At 26.6% G+C, this 20,944-nt stretch overlaps 2 protein-coding genes across 3 annotated transcripts in view; both read left to right on the top strand.

The window, feature by feature from the left end:
• LOC117169355 (U3 small nucleolar RNA-associated protein 6 homolog) overlaps positions 1–12,903 on the top strand; it is a 16,316-nt gene extending 3,413 nt beyond the window's left edge. The window contains exons 4-9 of the mRNA XM_033355695.1: positions 1,697–1,884; positions 1,976–2,200; positions 5,412–5,754; positions 5,844–6,014; positions 6,116–6,290; positions 12,505–12,903. Of these exons, the coding sequence (XP_033211586.1) occupies positions 1,697–1,884; positions 1,976–2,200; positions 5,412–5,754; positions 5,844–6,014; positions 6,116–6,290; positions 12,505–12,851 (1,449 nt within the window). The 3' untranslated portion in view covers positions 12,852–12,903. The remainder of the gene's footprint in view (positions 1–1,696; positions 1,885–1,975; positions 2,201–5,411; positions 5,755–5,843; positions 6,015–6,115; positions 6,291–12,504) is intronic.
• Positions 12,904–16,784: 3,881 nt separating this feature from the next.
• The window catches only part of LOC117169354 (U3 small nucleolar RNA-associated protein 6 homolog), a 27,338-nt gene continuing 23,178 nt past the window's right edge, over positions 16,785–20,944 (top strand). For both annotated transcript variants that reach the window (XM_033355693.1, XM_033355694.1), the window contains exons 1-3: positions 16,785–16,987; positions 17,070–17,205; positions 17,282–17,422. In XM_033355693.1, the coding sequence (XP_033211584.1) occupies positions 16,896–16,987; positions 17,070–17,205; positions 17,282–17,422 (369 nt within the window). In that variant the 5' untranslated portion in view covers positions 16,785–16,895. The remainder of the gene's footprint in view (positions 16,988–17,069; positions 17,206–17,281; positions 17,423–20,944) is intronic.

Here is a 20,944-nt window from a genome sequence, read left to right as displayed (position 1 = left end):
ATCTCTATCCCTTCCACACACTACTCCTTTCCCCTGCCGAGTGAGTCACGCCTACCCCGAAAGGGAAATGGCTTAATGGTGTAATAATAATAATAATTTTCTTTTGAAACAACCTAATACGCGCTCAAACTTGCGAGCGAAGCGAGCCGCGCGCACAGGGCGCTTTGAGAATGTGCCCGTGAAGCGGGCGGATTTTTTCTTGAAAATTCATATTTTTGAGTCGAAAATTCAATTTTTCGTAGAAAATTAACTTTCTTCTAGAAAATCATCTTTTTGGGTTGAACGTTTAACTATTTTGATAGAAAGTGCAACCGTTTTCGCTTCAAGTTTAATCTTCTTTGTTAGAAAATTCATCTTTTTCAGTAGAAAATTCAACTATTTTGTTTAAAAATCATATTTTTGGTCAAATATCTCAGTTTTCGGTTGAAAATTCAATTATATTCAAAAAAATTCCTCTTTTTGGCTTTACAATTTTTCAAATATTTTTATTGCACTCCTAGAAATAGTTTTTGTTAGAAAAGTATACTATTGTATTTTTGGTTCAGACCTCATATGTTTTAGTTTAAAATCTACTATTTGTTTAAAAATTTAACTACTTTGTTGAAAATTCAACTATTTTGGATGCAAAATTCGTGCTTTGGGATTGAAAAATCATCAATTTTGATAGAAAAGTCATATTTTTGGTAGAAGTCATCTTTCTTAGTTGAAAATGAACTTTTTTGTTGAAAATTCAACTGTCTTAAAAAAAATCGTCTTTTTGGATTAAAAAAATCATCTTTTTGGCAGAAAAGTCACCTTTCTTAGTTTAAAATGACTTTCTTTTGTTAAAAATTAAACTGTTTTCTATAAAATCGATCTTTTTGGGTTGAAAATTCAACTACTTGGTTGAAAATCAACATTTTTCTTAAAACGTTATATTTTCGGGTCGAGAATTAAACTTTTTTGTAGGCAAACATTTCTTTTTGGCTTAAAAATTTAACTGTTTTGTTAGCAAATTAAACTGTTTGGTTAGCGTTTCAATTTTTTGATTGAAAAAGAACTTTTTTCTTGAAAATGCTTATTTTCAGGTTGAAAATTTTATGTTTTTGTACCAAATAAAATTTTTTTTTGGTTTTGTTTGAAAATTAATCTTATTGTTTAAACATTCAAGTATTCTTGATAAAATTCCGTTTTTTGGGGGGGAAATCAAGGTTTTAACTGAAAATTTAAATATTCCATTGTTAGCTATATCATCTTTTTTGCTGTTAATTCAGCTATTTGATAAACAAATGATATATTTGGTGAAAAATCATCCTATTTTCCCTATTTTGAGACCATTTTATCCTCTGAAGTGTGAAGTATTAATTTATTAAAAGAAATGGACGTTTTGTAGTCGATTGCTAACAGAGACTTAATCCTCAAACGATGCGAATTGGTTTTTTTGCGCTGTTAATATTAATTATTTAATATATTGAACATATAATAAACAACTAGCGTATATCACACATACTTAACATATATATTTAATATATGTGGGTATAATCTGCTGCAGGTGTGTTTGCGTAAGTGTCAATAAAATGAAAAAACTTCGGGTGCGAATTCGCACCAGTGTACCGTTTGAGGGTTAAAATTCTCAACTTTTTGTCAATTTCCTTTAAGGAATTTTAAGAAAAATTAAATTATATTGCTCTGCTGAAATCTACCTCTGATTTTATAGGGATTTAAGAACTGCGGAAGTCGCATGCTTAATAGGATATTGCAGATTCATCGCGAAGATAAATTCTGGCACATCGCTGTACGATGGGAAATAGAAGAAGCCAAAAATTTTGAAAATGCAAGAACACTATTATTACGTGGTTTGTACCTCCATCCAACGTCAACATTACTCTATTTAGATATGTACAAGTAAGCAAATGAACACAATTTAATTTATGATAAATTATTCGCACCGAAAAACAGTAACGAGTGTTTCTTACAAAAATGTATTTGATTGTAGACTAGAGTTGGAACTCGTAGTCTCAAGGATTAAAACTGCCGGTAAGAATAAAAAACCAACAAATTTACCCGCGGATTGTGGAGAAATATCAAATCAATTTATAAAAGTCGAAATTATATACGAGGAAGCTGTTGAAAAAGTAAATGATGTCAGGATTATGATCGACTTACTAAATACGACGCAACGTTATGAAAACACAGAAGCATTGCAGAAAAAAATCATGAAGTGAGTATTTTGATATAATCTTCTCTGATTCAAGAAAAATACTTTTTAAAAATTTGTCATCTGTTCCACAGTTAATACATGAATCCCCATTTTTGCTTGATAAACTAAGTTTCAAGCAAGATGTGTTGCAGAACGAAATAATTTTCCCCTCTATTTTTGGTTCAAAGTTAATTCTTTTTAATTTTTAGTTGAAAATTCATCTCTTTTAAATTTTGATTGAAAGTTACACTATTTGGTTGTAAATGCAGCTGTTTGGTTAAAAATTATTTGTTATTTGTAGATTGAAAATTGAAATATTTGGATAAAAATTGAAATATTTCACTAAAAAGTTTTTTTGTCCTTTTGTATTGAAAATTTATCTTTTATAGTAGAAAAGAAAAATCTTGTGTCGACGATTAATTTTTCTTCGTTGAAAATTAACTTTTTTGTTTTAAATTTAACTTTTTAGTTGAACTTTCTTTCTTTAATCCAATTATTTGCTTGCAAATGATCTTTCTTGGCTAAGAATGATGTTTTATTGTTGAAAATGAGCATTTAAGTGTTCATAGTTTAACTGACTTCTAAAAAATTCGTCTTGTTCGTCGAAAACGCAATTGTTTTTGGTTGAAAATTCGTATATTTTTATTCAAATTTCATTTATTTGGTTGTAAATCCAACTGTTTTGTTAATAATTAATTTTTCTGTTAAACATTCAACCATTTGGTTGAAAATTATATTGTGTTGTGGAAAATTCAGTTTTTCAGGTTGATATTTCGATGTTCTTCTACAAAAATCGTTTTTTTAACTTGAAAATTAAACTGTTCGGTTGAAATAAAATTTGTTTGTTTGTTCAAAAGTCGTCTTTTTTGTTCAAAATTTGACTGTTTTATTGAATAGTTACTTTTTTGGATATAAAATTAGTTCTTTTGGATTTTTTTGGCAGAAAAGTAATTTTTTTTTGTTTGGAAATTCAATTATTTGTTTGAAAAATTTCTTTCTTAGTTAAGAATGATCTTGTATTGGTGAAAATGAACATTTAAGATTGATATTTTATCTGCCTTTTAAAAAAATCGTCTTGTTGGTTGAAAATAAAATTTTTTTGGTTACAAATTCGTATTTTTTATTGAAACTTTAACTATTTCGTTGTAATTCCAACTGTTTGGATAACAATGAATTTTTCTGTTTAACATTCAACTATTTGATTGAAAACTTATTTTTCTTGGTTGAAGATCGTCTTTTTCATTCAAAAATTCAATTATTTGGTTGAAATACAATTTTTTTTGTTTGTTAAAAAGTCTTTTTGGATAGAGAATTAATTCTTTCGGATCTTTTGCGGTAGAAAAGTAACTTGGTTTGTTTGAAAATTCAATTATTTGTTTAAAAATGAAACTTTTTTTGGTTAAAACTTAATTTTTTTAAACTCATTTCTTTTTGGATAGAGAATTTACCCTTTTCGATTGAAAATTGATGTCTAATGGTAGAAAAGTTATTTTTTTGCTGTTAAAAATTTATCTTTCTTAGTAGAAAATGATGCTTTATAGTAAAAATTCATTCTTTCGGTTCAAAAGTCGACTGTTTTCGTGTTTCTTTGTTTGTTTCAAATTATGGTCAATATCCTTGTATAAAAATATTTATTTTTCCTTGAAGACTCAACAGTTTCTTTGCCATTTTTTATTTGTCTTGACTGAAAAATCTCTCTTAGTTGAAAATTCAACTCATGTTGAAAACTTGTATTTTTGGCTTTATTCAAATGTTTTTGATCGAAAGTCAAAATATATTTTTGTTTAAATATCAACTCGCATCTTTCCTTCATAATTTATTTTTTTGAGAATGAAAATTCAATTGCTTGGTTGAAAGTAAACATTTTTTGTTACAAATAATTATTTTTTGGTTTAAGGTCTATCATTTTAATTGAAAATTCATTACTTTGGTTAAAAAAATGAGATATCTTGTTAAAATTTCGTTGTTTTTTTATGAAAATAATTTATTTACTGTAAATTCAAGTATTTCAGTTGAACCTCTAACTATTTTTTTGACATTTTTTTATTTTTGTTAAAAATTAATTTTGAACTGACGATGTAACTATTTAATTTATGGATGAGAATTTTTTCTTTTTTAGTCGAAAATTCATCTTTTTGGTTAAAAATGGTACTATTTCAGTTAATGGCTCATCATTTTAGTGAAAAATACATCACTTTGTTTGAAAATGTAACTTTTTTTTAATTAGTTTTTTTTTCGCTGAATATTGTTATTTTTAACTGAAAATTTAACTTTTACATTTTTGTCGAAAATGTTTTTTTTTATATAGAAATTAATTTTCTGGGTTTAAAATTAATTTTTGTTTGGTGAAAATTCTCGTTTTGGTCGAAAACTCAACTATTCTAAGATTCATTACTTTAGTTAAGAATTTATCTTTTTAGCTTAAAATTCAACTATATTATTGGCACTTTTTTTCGTTACAAGTTTAACTATTCCGTTGAAAATTCATGTATTTTTTAAAAAATCGTTCTTTTGATAGAAAATTAATCTTCTGATTTGAAAATTCCTTTTTGTTGTTGAAAATAAAACTACTTGGTTGACGGTTAAACTCTTTTGCTAAAAAATTATTTTTTGTTGTTATTAAAATTTCGTCTGTTTTTTTCAAGATTAATCAATTTACATAATCATTCACATAATCACTTTAAAAAAAAATTTTTTTTGAACTTAAAATTTAACTATTCCATGTTTGCTTAAATAATGATCTTTCTTAGATGAAAATTCAACTCTTTGATTGAAAATTAATCTTTTTTAGTCGAAAATTCAACTATTTGGCTAAAAATTCATCTATTTGGTTAAAAATGCAATATTTAAAACTAAAAATTTGTTTGATTAATTGTTTAAATTCATGGAGGGACTATTTCAAGAAATTAGTAATGATGTTTTTAGTATTATTTAATTATTAATTAATCCATGTTGCTAATATATTTAAAAATATTTTGTAATAAAATTTTTCAAAGCTTTCTAAAATAAAAATATGAATTTTATCTCTACAAACTGAAAGAAAAACATTATTTTTAACAAAATCTCAAAACGGTATACATATTCGGAGTCGATAGTTTTTAAAATGCAAAATACTTTAATAGCTCCGTACTATAAATAATTGTGCCTGGAAAAAACCTGGAATTGTCAGGGAATTTTTTTCCTGGATTTGAGTAGACACCCCGAATCTACAACAAAATCTATTCTTTTTTAGTGACATGATAAACAAATACGAGAAAGAACCGCTTGTGTGGGATACAATGGCCCGTCGTGAATTGAAAGGTTTGCCAAGTCCATACAGTAATGATACCGCAGTCGAGGTTAGCTGCACAGAACAAAAATCAGTGAGAGACCGTATAGCTTCTTGCAATGAAGTATACCTGAGAGCTGTTGAAACATTGAAAAGTGAAGAAATGTGGTCTCTTTACATTGATTGCCTCTTAGAAATCAATCAAAAAGGCAAATCATTGCCAAACTTCAAAAGAAAATTGTTGAAGACTGCTTTATTTCAAGGCCATCAGGCCAAACTATTGACAGAACAATATTACTTGTACTGGGTACGGAATTAAATAAACGTGTATATAAAAATTTTTATTATAATTTCGTAGAATTATGGATTCATTTAAGTTTTTTTTCTTTTCTTTAGATGGGGATGTTGAATACGGATGGAAAAGATGAGGTTTCGCAGAAAAAATTGGCTGAAGTTTTACGCTGGGCAACTGAAGCTTTACCAAATAGCGAAAAACTGTGGCATTCGAGATTCAGTTATCACTTGAGAACCGATCCTGACGATTCTGCATCCGAAATATTAGTACAGGTACTAACAATGTTTTACAGTCGGAAATTAGAGCACAAGTTTCTTACATGATAATTTATTGTATGTATGTATTATTTACTTTAATGCAGCTCTAATTTTAGGCTACAAAATTACTAGGAGAGAAGTCCTTATCTGTGTGGAGAATGAAGTTGCGACACGTCCAAGCAAAAAATCCGGAAAAAACTGAACAAGTTTTCCAATCGGCGTTATATGCTCCTCAAAATATAGCACAGGAAATGAAGATTGCTTACTTGGAATGGGCTGTGGAGAATAAAGGTAAGGTCTCAGAAAGAAAGAGCCGATTGATAAATTTTAATCGGTCTTAAGCCTTATTCATAGTTTCCCGCGACCTTAAAGCCCGGAATTCACCTTGAGTTTTTTAACCATGAAAGTCTGGAAATCTCTTTAAATTTTCGTGACGTGTGTGTACATCAGATTTCGAACGATTTCAAAAGACTTCGCAAAGATTTCAAAATATTCCAGTAGATTTCGAAGATTGCACAAAAGACTTTACAAATAATTCAAAATATGTCAGAAAATTTCAAAAGATTTCAAAGATTTCAGAAGATTTCAAGGATTTTTAAATATTTAAAAAAATGTCAAAGATTCCAAAGATTGTACAAGGATTCAAAAGATTTTACAGAGGCTTGTACGTCAGATTTCAAAGATTTTAAAGATATCACCAAGATATCAGAAATTTCAAAGATTTCACGGAGGCGTTGCACTTGAATTTATAAGATTTCAAAATATTTCACAAAATTTAAAATATTGCATAGGGTTCAAAGATTGCACAAGGATTTAAAAGATTTCATAAAAGCGTGTACATCAGATTTTAAAGATTTTTAAGTATTTCAAAAATTTCAAAAGATTTGATAAAGATTTCAAGGATTTCATAAAATCCTGTACATCAGATTTCAAAGATTTCAAATATTTCATAACGGCGTGTACATCAGATTAAATTTTTTTGAATATATCACAAATTTCAAAGGGCTTTACAAAGATTTCAAAATATGTCAGAAGATTTCAAAATATTTTAAAGATTTTTAAAGACTTTAAAATTATTTCGAAAGATTTCACAAAATTTTTAATATTGCACAGGGTTCAAAGATTTCATAAATTTTTTAATATTTCAAAAATTTCACTAGATTTTATAAAGATTTCAAGGATTTTATAAAATCCTGTACGTCAGATTTCAAAGATTTCACAATATGTCAGAAGATTTCAAAATATATCAGATCAGAAGATTTCAAGGATTTTTTAAAAATATTAAAACAATTTCAAAGACTTTACAAAGATTTTAAAATGTTTTAAAAGATTTCAAGAATTCAAAAGATTTCTAAAAGGCTTGTCCATCAGATTTCAAAGATTTGACAAAGATGTCAAAGATCTCACCACGATATCAGAAATTTCAAAGATTTCATGGAGGCGTTGTACGTCAGATTTATAAGATTTCAAAAGATTTTGGAAGATTAAAATATATTTCAAAAGACCTAAAAAATATTTCACAAAATTTCAAAGATTGTACCAGGATTCAGAAGAATTCACAAAGGCGTGCACATCAGAATTCAAAGATTTTAAAGATCTTACCAAGGTTTCAAGTATTTCAAAGATTTCACAAAGTCGTACGACAGAGTTAAAAGATTTCGAAAATTTCAAAGGGTTTCAACAGATTTTAGAAAATTACAAAGATTGCTTAAGGATTCCAAAGATTTCAGAAAAGCGTGTAAATAATATTTCAACAAATTTCAAAAATCTCATGATTTTAAGTCTTTCTAACATTTACAAATGCGTTGCACGTCAGGTTTATAAGATTTCAAATGATTTTGGAAGATTTGATAAAATTTCAAAGATTTGAAAAGAATTCATAAACACTTTAAGGATTTGCAAAATTTGAAAAGATTTCTAAAAAGATTCCAAATATTTTAAAAGATTTACAAATATTTTAGAATATTTCCAAAGATTTCAAGGATTTAAAAGATTACACAAAAATACAAAAAATTTCACGATGGCATGTACGTCATTTTGAAAGATTAAAAAATATTTCTAAAAGATTAAAAATATTTCAGGATATTTCAGGATATTTCAAGATTTCAAGAATTTAAATTGAAAAGATTACTCAAGGCTAAGCATTAGTATGTAAGATGTCAAAATTATTCGGTTCTGCCAGGAAAAAAAACAATTCGCATTCCGCGTTTTTGAGAAAAAAAGATTTTTCCATTTTTAGCATCTAAAAAGCTCTTTTTTTCTAGAAAATGACGCAACATATGAAAATCAGTTCATAGTTCAAAATTGTTTCCCTTCCTAAAATCTATAAAGTTCGACCATTACCAGAAGTTTAACTTGTATAAGCATTTAATTTATGATATTTAACATTTTTTTTTTAAAAACGTCTGTTTTGAATTCATTGACTATTTAAAGAACACGTTCCACGAGATTATTAATATCTCTGAGCTTCAAGGTAAAGAAAAATTGGTCTTTATCTCGAAAATTGTAGAAATATCATTTTTCTCGAAATCGAAGCAAAATATGAATAGAAAATCATAGTCCAATATTGTTCCCTTTCCTGAAATCTATGAAAATGTACACTGGTGCGCATTGGTTTGTTTGCAATGTTAATATTAATTATTTAATATATTGAAAATATAATAAACAACTAGCATATACCACACATATTTAATGTACATATATGGGGATAATCCGCTACAGCTGTGTTTGCGTAAATGCCAAAAAAAAACGTCGGGTGCGAATTCGCACCAGTGTACCGTATGAGGGTTCAAAAAGGGGGGAAATGACAAAACCAATAAAAATCGACTAAAATATTACATACTTTAAAGAACCAATTTATTATTTAAAAAGTCTAATTTTAGTTCACTGATTATTTAAAGAACATGTTCCATGAGGTTATTAAGGTCTCTGAGCTTCAAAGTAAAGAAAAATTTGTTTTTATCTATTATAATGCCCATTAGGGCGTATAGAAAAAACGGAAATTACTTGTAATTCAAAGTCAATAAAAATTATTTTAATATAAATATTCCTTATATAATATTGTTGCAACGTATTATTATTATTTACATTACATGGTAAAATAGTCGAGAAATTTACCGTGGCTCTAAGAAAATAGTGAAAAAGTCGACTTTTTTCGATTTTTTAAACTTCAAAGTTAATTAGGGAGGGTAAAACATATTTTAATGGAAATATCGCTATACAGGTATAAATCGGCTTGATTTGAGCTATTTTATTGATGATTTAAATCTCAACAAATAAATTTGCTTGCTCTTAAAATCTGATGAAGTACTTCGAATTAAATATAAAAAAAATATATAATCGGCAACATTTCGGATCTCATATGGTCTCTATTCAGGCCTGTCAAAAATAATAATTGATTTTAAAAAACTAATTTTAGTTTAAAAAACTTAAATACAAAGTCAATAAATATAGTTGTATATAAAACAAATCTATCATGTGGAAACTCAAGTTGTTGGTTGATGTCGAAAATTTTACATTGAATATCCCCGATCTCTGTATTTAAAATTTTTATTTTAACAAATTTAGAGAGTCTATTAATTCTAACTCTTATTAAACGCATAAAAGAATCTAAGCTTTTTGAATTTATTGTGGTTATCTAATTGAGGTGGAATTATGCCAAATTTTCGGCATATATTTAGAAAAATTCTCTGATTTCTTGAATTGGATAATGTGGATAATAGACGAGAGAATTTCTGTTTAAAGTATTTATTGAATAAAAAAAATAAGTCTTTATCGGAAACAAAGTGTTTTTATTAATTTATGCATGAAATATTTACTATTTAAAAATCTAATCCAAAAGTTAGTCTATTTAAATTCCAGTCGTCTATTATTCGTATTCACAAAAATGTGTTTTTTCACTGTATAAGATAGAAATTCTATCTAAAACTATTTTTTTCTGATGCATATTTGTTTTTAGTATTCACAAAACAATCGTAAAATCTTTTATGCACAAATTGAAATACATGTTCAAAATTGTACCTACTCTTTCTAGTTCCATTTTTCGGCACCATGTGGGGTAATGGTAGACCACCATTCCCAATATCTCGATGTTTTTGTTATCTATGTATATATAAACATATTTACAGGGTGTCTAGTGACCTTGAAAACCTTGAAAACTTGGAACTTTCCTTGAATTTTTTTAAACCTTGCAAACCTGGAAATCTCCTTGATTTTTTCACGAAAACCTTGAATTTAATTATTCTTTTTTTATTTTATTTTAAAACAGTAATTTCATCGAAATACGAAGAGTAATTTAAATCTTTTAGCCTATTATAAAAGAAACATCTCATTTTCAAAAAATATTGCTGCTGAAAAATTTTGTATTCGTCAAGATGTAATTTATCTTTTGTTTATTACAGAATAAATAAAGATATTTCAAGGCACTTTTTGTTGAGGCGTTCTACTCAGAAATTATAAAAATTATTAGTTTAATATTTCGATGTTAATTCAGATTCCGAATTAGAATAAGCCATGGTCATAAAACGGATTTTTCGAGGGGTTGACCACTTGGTTTTTGAGTTTAAAACAGATTTCAAAAGATTACAAAATGTTTCTGAAGATTTCAAAATATTTCAAAATATTTTTAACATCTTTAAAATTTCATAAAGATTTCACGGATGTTAATGACTTGAAAAAGGCGCGCACGCCAGATTTCCATAAAGATTTTACAGCAATTTTACAAACATTTTAAAATTTTAAAGATTTAAAGGATTTTAACGATTTGAAGAAGGGTACAGGACACCAGATTTAAAAGATTTGAAAAATTTGAAACGATTTCAGGAGGTTTTAAAACATTTTAGAAGATTTCAAAATATTTCAAATAATTCAATCATTTCAACGAATACAAAAAATTTTCCAAACAAAGATTCAAGCAAGATTTTATAAACATTTCAAAATATTTCAAGGATTTCAAACATTCTAAAAAGGCGTGTACTCTAGATTAAAAAGTTTTCAAACCAAATTCCCCAAAGATTTCGAACGTTTCATAAAGATTTGGAAAATTTCACAAAGATTTTAAAACCTACAAAATAGTTTAAATTTTTAAAAAAGGATATATTAAAACACATTTCTAAGATCTCAAAACATTTAAAAGATTTTAAACAATTTTTAAATTTTTTAGGAGATCAAAATATAGAGCATTTCAAAGATTTCAACAAGGGTGCAGTTCACCAGATTTCAAGGACTTCAAACCATTTCAAAGATTCTAAACGAGTTAAAAATGTTTGACAAGATTTCAAACGATTACAAAAGATTTCTCAAATATTTTTAAGAATTCTTAAGGACTTAAAAAATTTCAAGAATTTTTAATGGTATCAAGGGGTTTCAACAAATTTGAGAAGATTTGAAAAGAATTTAATAATTTCAAACGAACAGAAAAGATTTTACGAACAAAGATTAAAGAAACATTTCAAAAATATTTCAAAGATTTCATGAAGATTTAAAAAAATTTCACAAAGTTTTCGTAGATTTCAAAGCCCTCAAGGACTTAAAAGATTTCGACAAGGGTACAGTACAAAATATTTCAAAGATTTAAAAACATTTAAAATATTTTAAACGATATCAAAATTTGTTATAAGATTTCACAAATATTTCAAATATTCCAGTGATTTCAAACGAATATAAAAGACTAAGAGAAGATTTTAAAATTTCTTTGAAGAGTTCATAAGGATTTCAAAAGGATTCGACACATTTGACAAGATTTCAAAAGACTTCAATGATTTTAAACAAACACAAAAGATTTCACAAACAAAAATTAAAGAAAGAGTTCACAAAGATTTCAAAGATTTCAAGAATTTTAAAGACTTTACAAAAGCTTTGAAAAATGCCAAAAGATTTTTCAAAGATTTCACCGAAATTTCAAGCTTTCACTAAGGTTTTTAATACTTCACAAAGATTTCAAAATATTTCACAAAGATTTAAATGATTTGAAAGACATTACAAAGATTTCACAAAGACGACTCATGTTCGCGAAAAATTAAGAATTTGTTTATTTACGATTCGGCTTTCTTTCAAAATTTTTGGCCTTACAAAATAGTTCATTTTTTACATGTATGATAAACGTGTATTTCATTATTTGATGTAAAATAAGGAGACCTGGAGAATTTTGATGTCTTGACCTGGAAAACCTGGAAAATACCTTAAATTTTGTTCCTAAGAATTGCTAGACACCCTGATTTATTAACGTTGCATTTAAGTTTTTAAAACAAAAATGTGTGTTTTACAATAAATTATTATTTTTGACAGGCTTGAAAAGGAAACATATGAAGATCGAATCGTTGCCGATTATATGCATTTTTTATATTTAATTCGTTGTTGATTTATTTGGATCTTGTTTGTAATTGACTCCCAAAAGAAACTCCCCAATTATACCTTCGTGCAAACAACTTTTTTTCTCGATACGGCCTAATGCCCATATAGTTTAATTAAGGAATGACAATGCTAAATAAAAGCTCTTTATTTACAGATATCGACGAGATACGGAAAATCTACAAGAACATGTACTTGTTACCGCCTTTTAGCTTAGAGTTCCACAAGAAAATGATAGAAATTGAGATGATGCAGCCTGAAATAGTTTTAAAGAAGGTGCGGGAGTGTTTTGAGATCGGTATCTTGCAATTAGGTAGCACTGATGTGAAATTCTGGATGGATTTTGTAAAATTCGAATTTAAGCATGGCGATTGTATCCAAGCACCAAAGATATACTCCAGAGCAGTGAATGCGCTCACTCCAACGTTGGCAGATCAATTTATCGCCGAGTACAGTATCTTAAAAACTAATCCCGAATGGATGAACATTTCCGATAAGTCGTAAGGTTTTTTATACCATTTTCAGGGTATATTAATAAAAAAAAGATAATTTTAAAGAATGTTTTTCCTTTCTTCTTCAATATTCTTGATGCTTTCATACGTACGGTAGGTCATTCCATGAAAGTTTTCATACAAAATTTATAATCATCGGCCTGAATGCTTTTTTGAAAAAAGTAATTTTTTTTCTCATAACTTGTGAGATGTAGAACTTGCATACCAGTTAATAGAAAGGGTACTTCCAAATTGTTTATTTTTTATTGAATTTTATAGTTTTTTAGATTCTAAAGGTAGGATAGGCAGCATCAGTTAAAATTTTCTTTTAAAGTCGAGCGTATCATTATAAAACTATGCAAATAAAAATTAGAAATAAAACTATATTTTTTAATTAATTTAATAGATGTTATGTTTGAAAATAGTTTTGTTTATCGACAATTTGATTTGTGTTTTAGCTGCACTTATTAGTTGCCGAAATTTAATTTCCCGATTTATCATTTTTAAGCAATTGAAATAAAATTAATAAAAACCGGTTTTGTTACCGAATGGCATAAAAACTCGGGGACATTTAAAAGTCATTATAACTTTGAATCTATAATTAGACACGAGAAAAGCTTCATTTTGCGATTCTACAATTATTTCTGAAAAATAATGGGTATTAACAATTAGATCTTAAACTTACTTTTGAAATATATAACGACGTACCTTTGAAAATGGTAGTCAGGAACACGTTATCGGATGACATTTACTCATATTTTATCGAATTTTATAATGTTTGATTATTTATTTGAATGAATTCAAGTATTTTTTATAGTTTTAACTGAAAACAAAAACCCACCTTTAAAAATCCTTTAAATCTTGTCATATTCCTTGAAATACCTCTAAAATCCTTGAGATTTCATTTTAAATTAATAAATTTTGTTTTAATCTTCTTAAAGTCGATATTAAGACCTTTAGAAATTCTAAAAAATTCTTTAAAATCACCTGAATACTTAATAAACTCTAGAGAATCTTTGTAAACTGTTAACCTAGCTTAAAACCCAGGGTGGCCGCTCAACCGGGAAATGACCGAGAATTTTCTGAGACCGGGAAATGATAGTGAATTTATTTCTTGACTGGGAATTTAAAAAATTTTCAAAAGAAAAATCTGTCCAAATTCAATTTCAACAGTTTTTACAAATAATTAGTTGAATTGATCTTTTTAAATTATTATATCATTCAATTTATAATGTGTAATTCCAAAATCTTTTACTTGAACAATTCTCTATTTTAGATTTTTATTTTTAAATTAAAGAATTTTAACGTGCAGTCTTGAAGACTTAAACAATTATAAATTAAAAACGTTTAAAGTTGCAAATTTTGGATTAAAAAAAACAGTTTTATTTTTTCAACTGCAAATATAAATAAATAATTTTTAAAATGGATCGGTACTTTAAGTATTAAAAACTGTAAAATAATTGATTTGATAAAACATTTATAAATCCGTTAAAAGTTAACGAATTTCCAAATTCGTAAATAATTTGTAATTAATGGCTTTCATTGAATTAGAAATATTGTTTCCGTCTAAATTATTCCATTTTAACCCATTTAATAAAAAAAATTTTTGATTAAGAAAAAGGGTAATTATTTAGTATTTAGCAATATTTGACTTATAATTTAAGACGACTAAATTGAAGACAAATATTTAAAAGTAAACAATTTAAAACTTAAATGTTTGGCATAGAAAGCTTTGAATTGTTAAAATTTCGAAAAGCTTTTAGCAGTTTAACGTTACAATTTTTATTGTTCTACTTAATAAAATGTTTAATTTGTAAGCGAAATTGTTGAATTTTGACATATAAATAAGGATTGAACACGTATTATTTTTAGAAAAATTTGAGCACGCTTAAGGGATATTTAGAAGTTTTTAAAAGATTCAACATTAATTAAAAAAATAAAATGATTTCAAGTAATTTAAACGAAGTTTTTGAAAAAAAATGTTAGAACTTCTAAACATATTTTAAACTGAATAACATTTTTCTTACAATTTTTAGAAAATTAAAAAAGAATCCTTAAATTCTTCATGGGTCGTTTTTAATAATATTGGAATTCTCCGAAATCACCGAAATTTCGCTTCGAATAACCAAATTTTTGTGGAAAATATACTTCGTTAAAAATATTTGAAATCATTTCAAGATCTAAATTAATTTTTAATCTTTCTCAAACTTCTAAATATCTCTTAAAATTATTCTAATTGTTTCTAAAAATAATAAGTGTTTAATTGTTATTTAGAAAACCAAATTTTAAGGACTTTTTTTTAATTTGCAGGATTTTCTAAAATGTGTACGACAAATTCAATTAATTTTTAAAGTTATTGAGAAGTTTTGAATGAAGCTAAATTTGAAAAAATTTAAAACTACTTCTAGATTTCTCAAGATTTGGAAATACAATAGAAAATTTTTGAATTTAAAAACTTTTAAACTTCAATTTTAAAAGTTAAAAATTCAAGAGTTCCATTTAGAATGCTTTAGTTTGTTGTCTATTTTGTATTGCTTGTACTTTTATTGTTTAGCTTTATATTTCGATTTTTTATATTTTATTGACCGAGAAAAATATTTGCAAACCCGGGGAAAAACCGAGAAATGACCGGCAATTTTGTTCTTTGATTAAAACGGTCACCCTGAAAACCTTTAAAATATTTTAAAAATAGCCATAATTCCTTTAAAGTAATTGGATGTCTTACAAAACCCCTTAAATTTGGTTAAATTCTTTGAAATATGTGAAAATCCCGGGAGATTAAATAAAATTCTTTAAATCCTGTAAAATTCCTTAAAATCACTTAAAAACTTTCATTTATTTCATTCATTTTTAAACTATTTTTTTAGAAATTTGTTCAAATTGATCTTAAAATCCTACAAAATTCTTTGAAATCGCTTGAAAATTTTGTAAAATCTTCAGATTCTTTGCAATCTGTTAAAGTAGCTTAAAATATGAAAAATATATTAGAACGCCATAAATCCTGTAAAATAATAATGACGGTCCTATTAAACCCATTTGTTAAATAATTAAAATGCCCTAAAATGCTTGAAAATCTCCGGAGGTTGAATAAAATCTTTAAAATTCTGTCCAACTCCTTGAAATATTTTAAAGTCCCTTGAAATTTTATTTTATTTTTTATTTTGTAGAAATCCTTGAAAAATTTAGAAATTCTACCAAATTCTTTGTATTTTGTTAAAATAGCTTAAGATTTTAAAAATATTTCTTTAAAATAATTGAAAAACCTTGAAAATCCCTGCAGATTCAATAAAGTCCTGTCAAATTCCTTGAAATATTTTTAACTCTCTTGCAATTTCGTTATATTTATTTTTTAAGTTTCCTAAAGGGATTTGGCTTAGTGTAAAAAATAATTAGCAGATAGGATATTATAGGAGAAAAGTTGCAGATTAAAGCCCAGCAATAAAAAAATTATTTTTCCACTCAAAAATTATTTTGAGTGAAATTCGACATAATTTTAAGTGATTTGAATTCTGTATCTATTTCGCGGTTTCTGTCACCTCGGTCACGATGGGTCACTTCGTCGCCTAGCTAACTTCACTTCGTCCAGTGTTGAAGGGAAACAAATATCTTTGAGGGGTTGAGCAAAGATATTATAATATCTTTGGTTGAGGCAAAGCAAAGATATCTTTGGGCAAAGATATTCTCTTTGGTTGAGGGAAATCAATGACACCAGATGTATGTGGACAAAACTTAATTGATGTAATATCTTCGTAATAAATAATAATTATTATTATATTTTTTTATTTACTCAAATAATTTAAAAAAAATCTAATTATCAAATACATTCATAGAGAAAAAATTAGTTCGGACCTAATCTCATCTATTTAGTGAATTCCCCCCCCCCCCCCTACTTTTAATGAAGTGAAGTTAGTTGATGGTTAAGTGAAAGAGATTGGGGGTTGTGTAATCACCTGCATCTATAGATTAAAGATGTAAACCGTGCGACAACATTTATCACAAATAAAAATAAAGAGATTATTATCAATAATATTATAACAATTAGAAGTAAACACTCACGATGACAGAATTTTCGGGGAAACGATGTGAGGATACGATTCCTGAACTGGAGCAGATGGAGAGGATACAATTATTCGACAAAAATGAAACCAGGTTTGTAATATAGGTTATATTTGGAGTTTTTCTTATATATTTTCTGGTAACATTTTTGAAAATTTGTCTGTTTAAAATGCAGAGCTATACTGAAGGAACGAGAAGAGCTCGAATTGAAACTAAAAAAGCACACTCTAGACACAAAGTCGAAAGAGGATTACTTGGAATATATAAAGTATGAAATGAACCTTTTAAAACGCGTTGAAGAGCGTAGAAATGTAAGTCAACAATACGTTTTTTTTCATTGATATAGGAGTTTGATTTAGCACATGTAAAACAATATATTTTTTTTAGAAATTAGGCATCACGCAGAAGAAATCCGCGATAGATTATGCCATTGTAAACAAAGTTAAACGATTATACAGAAAGGCAATATTCAAATTCAGTGACGAGCTTCGATTTTGGACTTCTTACATGAGTTTTTGCAAGCATGTTGTGAGTATATAATTCTAAAAAAGGAAATTTTTATTCAGCCAGAAAGTTGAGAATATTAGGTATTTTCAGTTCATTGCCAGCTAATTTCACTGTCTCGAGTGAAAGGTTGCGCAAAAAAAAATGCCCATAAAAAAAAAACGTTTTTTGTAAATTTTATTAAGAATCGTCAATATTAGGTGAGTCGAGGTTAAACTCAACATTTCTCTTCACAATTAGCCATAGAATACAAATTAAAAATTAATTTTAAGTATCAACCCTATAAAGTCTGTTTTATAACGTTTTGCAGTTTTTCAATAAAAGTTGTTTCCGATATATAAAGTATTATTTTCTATTGATAATTAGGTGTTTAAATAAATTATTTACTGTTTATAGCAATTTTCAAGTTAAGTTTAGCGGTGTTATTCGAATTATTCAGCTTCTTTTCGACCTTTACTTAGATCAAGGCAATAATATTTTATTAAATTATTAACATGAATAATTGTTTGAATTATTTATTATTAAATTCAATATAATTCAATTAAATTCTCGACTTTATGTCTACTTTTCAATCAGAGTGAGGTAATACGTAACCCATTAAGTTCTAGCCGGAAACATTTTCAACATTTTTTTTCAATCGCTTCATATACTATCAAAGCGGTCCAAAACAAAATGGAGAATAATCATATCCGATGTAAAATTGCCTGAGCTTTCGATTTATGTGATCATAATTTCGAAAAAATGCATTTTGAAAAAGTTATGGCTGTTTATTTAACAAAAAACGTGATTTGAAAAATAATTTTTTTTTGGTTTTTTCAATATTTTCGGGTTGAAAGCTTCGGTGGATTTGTAAAGTTTGTGGATTTTTTGTGTCCATGTACCCTAAGCTTCAAAATATACCTGCAGGTTTTTAAAAAATAATATGGTCGCACCAAATATGGCAGCTTGAAATGAAAAATTTTAGTATAAAAATTGTATTTTTTTGAACAACAATTTTTTTTCTATTTCCATGAAAATGTATGCCAAAAGGTTTTTCGGTTCGCTGAATACGAATATGATGTTAAATTTTCAAAATTCAAGGTGGCGGATCTAATATGGCGCCCAATTTTTTTTTAAATTGTTTAATTTTAATGAAAATTTCGACTAACGGATTTTTTGGGTCGCTGATTACGAATATGTTATCAGAATTTCGAAATTCAAGATGGAGGCCAAAATATTTAAAAAATTGGCAACCATATTGGATCTGTATCTGGAATTTTGAAATTCTGATACCATATTCGTAATCAGCGATCCAAAAAAAGAAACATAATAACAATTTTTATGAAAATTAAACAATTAAAAAATTTTTGGCCGCCATGTTGGACCCGCCATCTTGAATGAAATTGTTGTCGTTTAAAAAAATACAATTTTTATATAAAAAATGTTTCATTTTAAGCCGCCATATTTGGTGCCTCCATGTTTTTTTTTGTTGATGCTTTCGATCTGAAAATATAAATGAATTTTTTTTGAAAACCATGTTTTTTGTTAATTAAACAACCATAACTTTTTCAAAATGCATTTTCTTCAAAATTCTGATTACATAAATCGAAAGGTCAGACAATTTTAGATCGGATATAATTATTCTCAATTTTTTTAGGACCATTTTGATAGTATGGAGCGATTGGAAAAAATGTTAAAAATATTTCTGACTGGGACTTAATGGGTTAATTTCAGTTAGAAAAAATAATGTTTTGAACAACTTATTACTATTTATAAGCAGGGTGTTTACGCTACTTGAAGAATTCAGAATTGTCAGGGAATTTGTTCGAGAGCATGATTATTTTTTTTTTAGTTGCAATATAAAATGAAATAACAGTGTCTCTTTATTTGTAAAAGTAGCTTCATATAACTGTATTTAGGTATTTTAATGAAAACCCGTTATTTGTTTGTTTGTTTGAAATTAATGTTTTTAACTGAAAATTGAACTATTCTACTTTCTGTTGAAAATTTATCGTTTTTTAGTTGAAAATTCAAGTATCTAGTTAAAAATTCATTAGTTCAAAAACCAAAGCACTTTGGTTGAAAAACTACTATTTAATTGAAAATTCATTAATTTTTTTACTGAAAAGTTAACTATTCCAGTTGAAACTTTTTGGTTTGAAAATTCAACTATTCCATTTTAGGGTTTATAATTTTAGTTGAAAATTTATCACTGTTTGAAAATTGAACTATTTTTTTCGTTGAATATTGTTCTTTTTAACTGAAAATTTAACTATTAAATTTTTGATTGGTAATTTGTCTTTTTTTTTGAAAATTGATTAATTTTGTTCAAAATTGTCTTTTTTTTTTGGTAGAAATTAATTTTCTTGGTTCAAATTTTTTTTTTGCTGAAAACTTTTTTTGTTTAAAAATTAAACTATTTTAGTTAAATCTTTTTGGCTTAAAATTCAACTTTATTTTTGAAATTTGTTTTTTTCAGTTGAAAATTTAATTATTACGCTGAAAGTTCATATATTTTGTTGAAAAATCGTCTTTTTTGTAGTAAATTAATGTTTTTGTTAGAAAATTATATTTAAGAATATCTTGTGATATAATTTGCCAAAGCTATCTTGAGTTTTTATTAAAATTAATTATTTTTTAATTTAAAAAAAACGATTTTTAAACAAAACCATTTAATTTTTAACCAATTGCTTGATTTTTCTACCAAATTGTTGAATTTCAAAGCCGATAGCCCTAATTTTTCACAAAACCGTTGAATTTTTAACAAAATAGTTAAATTTCAGTTATTTAAAAATTTGAGGTTTTAATTTATACTAAAAAACAGTTGTATTTAATGAACAAAAATTAATTTTCAACCAAACCTTTGTATTTTAAACCAAAAGAATGAAAAAATTTCTATTTTTAAGGCTAAAAGGTAAGCTTTAAACAAAAAAGTTCATTTTTCAACTAAATACTTAAATTTCCAACCAAAAAGATGAATTTTCAATTAAGAAGTTTTATTTTCTTACAAAAAAGATGAATCCTTTATAAAATACATACATTTTTGACCAAATAGTTGAATTTTCAACCCAGAAGATTAATGCTCTATCAGAAAAGACGAATGTTGTACTAATAAGATTAATTTTCTACCTAAAAAGACTAATTTTTAACAAATCACATACATTTTATAACAAACAGTTGTGACAATGGATGTGATGTTAGTTCACATTTTATTGAGGAGAATTAATTTTCAATAATAAAAAAGCTGATTTTCTACAAAACAGTTGAATTTTGTATCAAATAATCGAATTTTATGCAAAATTATCTTAATTTCATTATCAAACTTATCTATATTCTTAAGAACTCAACATTTTAAATTTGAAAGTAGAGATTTATTAAAATTTTTGTTCAAATTCATGGACTTTAGTGACAAATTTAATAAATGATTTATTATGTTTTTAGTATTATTCAATTACACAGGCCCACAAAAAAAACAAAAGTGTCTGTGCAATTCACCAGACCTATATATTCTTATGTATTTTTCGACGCTGAATCCGAATTTGCAATAAAAAAGTAGGGTCCAGCTAC

Source organism: Belonocnema kinseyi, chromosome 3 (assembly GCF_010883055.1).
Source record: "Belonocnema kinseyi isolate 2016_QV_RU_SX_M_011 chromosome 3, B_treatae_v1, whole genome shotgun sequence".
NCBI classification, from domain to species: Eukaryota; Metazoa; Arthropoda; class Insecta; order Hymenoptera; family Cynipidae; genus Belonocnema; species Belonocnema kinseyi.
Note: the sequence above shows the minus strand (reverse complement) of the source record. Positions and strands in the feature narration are given on the sequence as shown.